General features: G+C 42.3%; 1 protein-coding gene across 1 annotated transcript; it reads right to left on the bottom strand.

Annotated features, from left to right (window-relative positions):
* Nucleotides 1–481: 481 nt before the first annotated feature.
* On the bottom strand, nt 482–3,788 carry LOC308610485 (UDP-N-acetylglucosamine--peptide N-acetylglucosaminyltransferase 110 kDa subunit-like). Its single transcript, XM_081259604.1, has one exon. The coding sequence runs from the start codon at nt 3,668–3,670 to the stop codon at nt 530–532; it is 3,141 nt and encodes a 1,046-aa protein (XP_081115730.1). The 5' UTR covers nt 3,671–3,788; the 3' UTR covers nt 482–529.
* Between the last annotated feature and the right edge of the window lie 2,658 nt (nt 3,789–6,446).

Raw genomic sequence — 6,446 nt, 5'->3', positions numbered from 1 at the left:
CTACACCAGCAAAGTCCCCATTTATCGGTAGAGTTCAGAAACTAAAACAAGGAATATTTTAGCCTAAAACCTTATCTCAAGAGAATCATATACACTTCACATGAATAAAAATACCTGAAACCAAACATTTTTAAAAGCTCCAATACCCAAAATAGAAAGAAAAAAATTAATTCAGAAGACTCAATCAATCCGTGATAATCACAAAACGGCCGGGCAATCTCTATCTCCCTTCCACACTAACCATCCATCCCCTGGAAGACCAAGGGAGATCAGACCTTCCAGACTTACCTTCCAGACCTTCCAGACACCTGGCTGCTGCAAAATTCGATGGAGACTCCTTGTGGAACAGCAGTTTCGCATCTCTTGGGTCTCTCCCTATCGTGATCATGCAGGAATCAAGTCTGGCTGTGCTATTCCTTATCATTGTCTGTCACCCATCTGCACCATGCTATTGAAAAAGTAGTTTCCTTTCCCCCAGAAGGTTGAGGCTCAGCTACAGGGGTAATTCTCCTGGGCACACAGTCATTATTTAGGCCGACTCAGTGACTTCAACAGGCTTAATCATGTGATCAGGTTTGTTGCCAGCTGCATAATGCTCCCACATGTGTAGATAGAGCCGCTCTAGTTCCATTGTGTATTGTTTGGTGTTGAACAGAGGGCTAGATGTTCTCTGCTTCCAGACTTTGCCACGAATTTTCTTCAGGTATTCGAGATCAGTTCCCAGTTTCACAGCTATCTCTTCATATTCTTGCCGATTTTTAGCAATCAGCTCAAGACAGCCTAAACAAGTGAGCTGGGAACCTGCAACTCGGGAAGCAAGAGTCTCTCCTGGCATAGTCACCATGGGGGTCCCTGCCCAAAGGACATCCATCCCTGTGGTGTGGCCATTACAGAGTGGAGTGTCCAAGCAGACATCAGCCAGCTGGCCTCTCCGAACATGTTCCTCTTTAGGAGCAACAGGGGAAAAAATGATACGGTTCGGGGGAAGGCCCATATTTTGTGCGTACTGTTGAATATTAGCTTCTCCTGCTGCTGGAAAACGCAACAGCCACAGTACACTATTGGGAACACGCTTCAGAATATTTGCCCACATCTGCAAAGTAGATGGGTCAATTTTGTATAACTGATTAAAGTTACAGTACACAATGGCATCTTCTGGTAACCCATACTGAGAACGTGTGGTTACAATAATGGTACGGGGAACCTCCTCTCCAGTGGCAGCCTTATTGTTGATCAGGGTAGTTGCCAGGCCATTGCTAATACTGAATCCATTTATTGTAATCTGAATTTGTCCTCTGTTAATCATTTCAATAACTGCTTCTGCAACAGTATTCATAGGAATGACAGGCATATTAAGAGCTGTATTACTGCTGTCTGTGTTGTCTTCTCCATCAGGACATTTCATCTTGACTATTTGCACATCTGATAGACTATCAAGAAATGCTTGGAGGCCGATGCCATTCAGCACAATCCGATTGTCATAAATGTGCCCATTGGACTTAAAATCGATGACGGCTTTTTTCTTCAGGTGCGGGAACATATTAGCATGATCACCAATAAAGAACGTATGGGGCATATAAGCCAGTTTCTCAGAATACTGCTCAGCAACTTCAGCAGGTGACGTTTCCTGATCAGTGATGATATAATCCATGAAAAGCACGCCACTAGTCCCAGGGTACCCCAGCCACATTGCCTGAATAGGAGCTGGCCTGAGAGCAAAGAGTTCATTTCGAGCACCCCTGGTATAACCATTCATATTTACAAGGATGTGTATACCATCTTGATGGATGCGATCAGCTGCTTTCCCATTGCATGGAATCTGAGAAAGATCAGTGAAATGATTGGCTTCTGCCATCACCTTCGCTCGGAAGTTTGTGCCATCATGTGGGCTCAGGGCATGACAGAATATCTCAAATTTATCAGAATTGTGAATGCCTGGAATAGACTGCATAAGGTGAGAAGTAGGATGGTTCCCAAAGTCAGAACTCACGTATCCTACATGCAGTCGACCGTCACTGAGCTTCAAGTCTTTTGGATGTTCATACGGTGGTTTATGAAGGGCACTTATATTAGCCAAGCAGAGGTTCCCATGCCTCTCAGCAATAGCCTTCCTGAAGCCATGAGGAAGAGGATAGAGCATACTATGATGAGGCTGCACAGAAGGCAACCTATTCTTCTCCAACTGGTCAGCCACAATGCTGACCAACTTCTTCATTCGCTCATCATAGTCTGTCCAATCACAGACAACCTGCAGGCAATGAGCCAAATTACAATAAGCGTCAGGAAAATCAGGTTGAAGCTTCAGAACAGTGCGATAAGAAGCAATTGCTTCTGGAATATTCCCTGAATCCTGGTGAATGGAAGCCAGATTGCTGTGGGCATCCGCAAATGCAGGGTTGATCTGCACGGCACGAGTATAACACTCTAAGGCTCCCTGAACATCCTGCATATCCCATAGAGTGTTTCCCATATTACAGTACGCATCAGCAAAGGTAGGACTGATTCGAATAGCCTCCTTATAATGCATCAGAGCTTCGTGCAGTTTTCCCTGCTGCTTCAATACACTTGCTAAATTTGAATGGGCATCAGCAAAGTCTGGGCAGAGCTCTAATGCTTTACGATACAAGCGAACTGCCTCTTCACTGTTTCCCTGTTCTCCTTTGATATTGGCTAGGTTATTCAGAGAGTCTGCATGGCGGGGACACAGCCGGAGAGCTGTATGATAACAATCTTCTGCTTCAGCAACACTGCCCTTCTCTTTGAGAGCGTTGGCTAGGTTGCAGTAAGCATCAGGGAAATGTGGTTGCAATTCAATAGCTCGCCTGTAGGTGTCTATTGCCAGATCCATCAGGCCTTGCTCATAGTATACACAAGCCAGGTTGCCATGTACCACTGCATGATTTGGACTCAAGCTTAGGGCACGAAGGTAAGCTGCCACAGCTCTGTCAAAAATCCGTGCCTCATTGAAGACATTTCCTAAATTGATATAAGCATCCAGAAAATTGGGGTCAAGGGTGACAGCCTTTTCAAAGTGATGAATTGCAAGCCAAATCTCCCCTTGTGCATTGAAAACACAGCCAAGATTACTCCAAGCTACTGCAAAGTTCGGTTGCATCTCAATTGCTTTCAAATAACATGCCTTGGCTTCTTCTAAGCCACCCAGGGCTTTGAGCAGGTTCCCCAGGTCACTGCGAACACAGTACAAAGAAGGATTGTACTGAAGAGCAGAGACGTAAGCTTGTACTGCTCCTTCCATGTCGCCTGCTGCTACCAAAGCGGCTGCCAGGTTAATATAACCATCGATGAAATCTGGTTTGAGACGCAATGCATGCCGGTAATGCTCAGTTGCTTCCTGCAACTGCCCTCTTTCCTTGTACACATTCCCCAAATTCGAATAGGCTTCTGCCAGAAGAGGGTTCTGTTTAATTGCCAGAGTACTAAAGTGGGCAGATCTGTCCAGCCTTCGACACTGGAAGTGTATAGATGAAAGTAATAAAAGTACACCAGTATTGCCTGGCTCTTGTCTCCAGAGCTGCATGCAGTGTCTCTCAGCTGTCTCAAAATCTCCTGCCTGATATTCTCGATGTGCCAGCTCAGCTAACCCTTGGAAGGAAAGCATACGTTTCGTTGGTTCTGTGCTGTCGGCCACGTTGCCCACGGAAGACGCCATCTGGAGCTTCTGGAGAGAGTGAAAAAAGGGAGTAATTGAGTCCCGCTGCCGCCACTACTGGCAAGAATGTTTCTAGTGGTAGCAAACACGAGCGCAGCAGCCGTACCACTGCTTTGGCACGCTTAAGCAGCGGCAACAGTTACAGGCACCGAACCTTAGGAACTATGGTTGGCCATCTACCTCTCATGCTCTTGAAATCTTAATTCTTAACCCTGCCCTCTTCCTCCATTTTTCTCCTAATCAGGGAATAAAAATTACCTATCCATTTGCCTTAGAAGAAATCAAAAGTCAGTAGGCCAAACACTTTTCAAAATATTGTTTTCTGTCCAGTTGGAAATGAAATACATGATTGACTTTTCTTCATCATTCATATAGTCAACGTGGAGAACATTAGGGCCGTGAATTTCAATACAGTAAGATGAGAAAATTTTAAATTGGCCTTCCCAAACCACTAATAAGTAACCGATGTTGTATAGAATGCTAAAATCTTAGAGACTGAGTTTGATATTTTAAAAGTTCTGCAAACATTAGCTAATTTCTCCTCATCAAATTTCTCATGCCTCAAACCTGAGTATCACTTTTTAAAAGATAAATTTATTTTTATTTATTTATTTATTTTTATCTTGGCTGCGTTGGGTCTTCAGTGCTGCGTGCAGGCTTTCTCTAGTTGCGGCGAGTGGGGGCTACTCTTTGTTGCGGTGTCCGGGCTTCTCATCACAGTAGCTTCTATTGTTGTTCCACAACTCTATGGGTTCCTTTTTAGGTCCTACGAAGAACCCTAGAAATTAGTTCATGTCATTATAGGTTTTTGCAAAATTGTCAAAAGTGAGATATTTTTATTTCCATCAGGTAAGTCCAGCGTCTATTTCTTTGTCAATTTTCCTTCTATCATATTCTGCTATGTTGGATCATATTGGATTGGTCACAGGCTTTCTTGAAATCTGGCTAAGGAGATGTTTTAAGTGAGGCTATTATGTGATTTTCAGACACCACCATATGTAACTGACTATATAATATCCCATTACAGGAATAACTTCCAGTACTCTTACTGACTACTCTACTGACTTAACTAGCACAAGACACAGAAGCGTAAGGACAAAAACCACCTTACAATATAGCCATGTCTTGCACTTCACAGCTCTCAAAGCATGTGCGTTTGAAGAAGAAAAAAAGAACTGAAAAGTATAAAACCAGAAGTTATTCTGTGGAAAATTATTTCAATCATCAGGCATGTGAAGGATAAGTCAAAGATTCAGTTTTCTTCAATGCTTAGTCAAAACGGAAATTTCCTTCTGTCAAGAATATACCCCAGGGCTTCCCTGGTGGTGCAGTGGTTGAGAGTCTGCCTGCCGATGCAGGGGACACGGGTTCGTGCCCCAGTCCGGGAAGATCCCATATGCCACGTAGCAGCTAGGCCCGTGAGCCATGGCCACTGAGCCTGCATGTCCGGAGCCTGTGCCCCACAACGGGGAGAGGCCACAACAGTGAGAGGCCAGCATACCGCAAAAAAAAAAAAAAACCCAATATACTCCAGGGGCTTCCCTGATGGCACAGTGGTTAGGAAGTCACCTGCCAATGCAGGGGACACGGGTTCGAGCCCTGGTCCGGGAAGATCCCACATGCCGCGGAACAACTAAGACCGTGTGCCACGACTATGGGGCCTTCGCTCTAGAGCCCGTGAGCCACAACTACTGAGCCTGCGAGCCACAACTACTGAAGCTTGTGTGCCTAGAGCCTGTGCTTTGCAACAAGAGAAGCCACCACAATAAGAAGCCTGCACACCGCAACAAAGAGTATCCCCCAGTCGCTGCAACTAGAGAAAGCCTGCGCACAGCAACGAAGACACAACACAGTCAAAAATAAATAAAGAAAGAAATAAAAGAATATACCCCATCAATAATGTGTGTAATGGAATGGTGTCAATGAGTATTTTATCAGAATTCCTGTAATGCACAAACCTATAGCAGTACTGAAATCAGTAATGCATTTATAATAGTAAATATTTATGAGGAAGTAATCCATAGAGGTTTTCTCAAAGTTAACAATGAACATTAATGCGACATTATCAATAATAAATTGTGATGCTGAAATAAACTTTTCTAAACTATTAATAACTAAAAGCAAACTCTAATCAACCATGTGAAAAGAAATCTATGTCTATAAACTACAAAGTTTATTTCTTACAATTTTATTTCTAAAACAGGAGGCAGTTAAAGAATATATAGCTACAAGAGTGGGGAAAAAGTTTTATAGAGACACATCTGGCAGTAGTTAATTTTCAAATGTCATTTTTCTAGATTTTGTGACACCTATAGTATTGATATTTCAAAGCATTTAACAAATTGTAATTTGAAGATTTGCTACTTCCAGGTAGAGTAAAATATTTTGAAGCAAAACAACATTTCCACTGAGAAAAATTTTAAAAGCCAAATAAAATAGTCAGCATTCAATCAAAAAGTTCTAGACATACCAAGAGATAGAATCATATGACTAAAATTCTAAGAAAAGAACAGATAATACACAAATATTTATATAAGATATTGTGTATATTTATCAGGAAAAGTCTTTATCAAGAAAAGACTTTTAAATCATCAAAATTAATATTACATTTTATTTATTTGTATATTTTATTTATATATAGATATTTAGATATTTATATAAAGAACTTAAAGTTAAAGCTCTAGTTAAGGCAGTGACAAAAGCAGTAGCAGTGGCAGTGAAAAGAAATGGTTATATTCAAGGATATTTTGTCAGTAAAAGTCCAAGATCAAATGTC

This window comes from Mesoplodon bidens (genome assembly GCF_964165515.1).
Source record: "Mesoplodon bidens genome assembly, contig: HAP1_SCAFFOLD_425, whole genome shotgun sequence".
NCBI lineage: Eukaryota > Metazoa > Chordata > Mammalia > Artiodactyla > Ziphiidae > Mesoplodon > Mesoplodon bidens.
The sequence above is the reverse complement of the archived record's forward strand: the minus strand, read 5'-3'. Positions and strand labels throughout refer to the sequence as shown.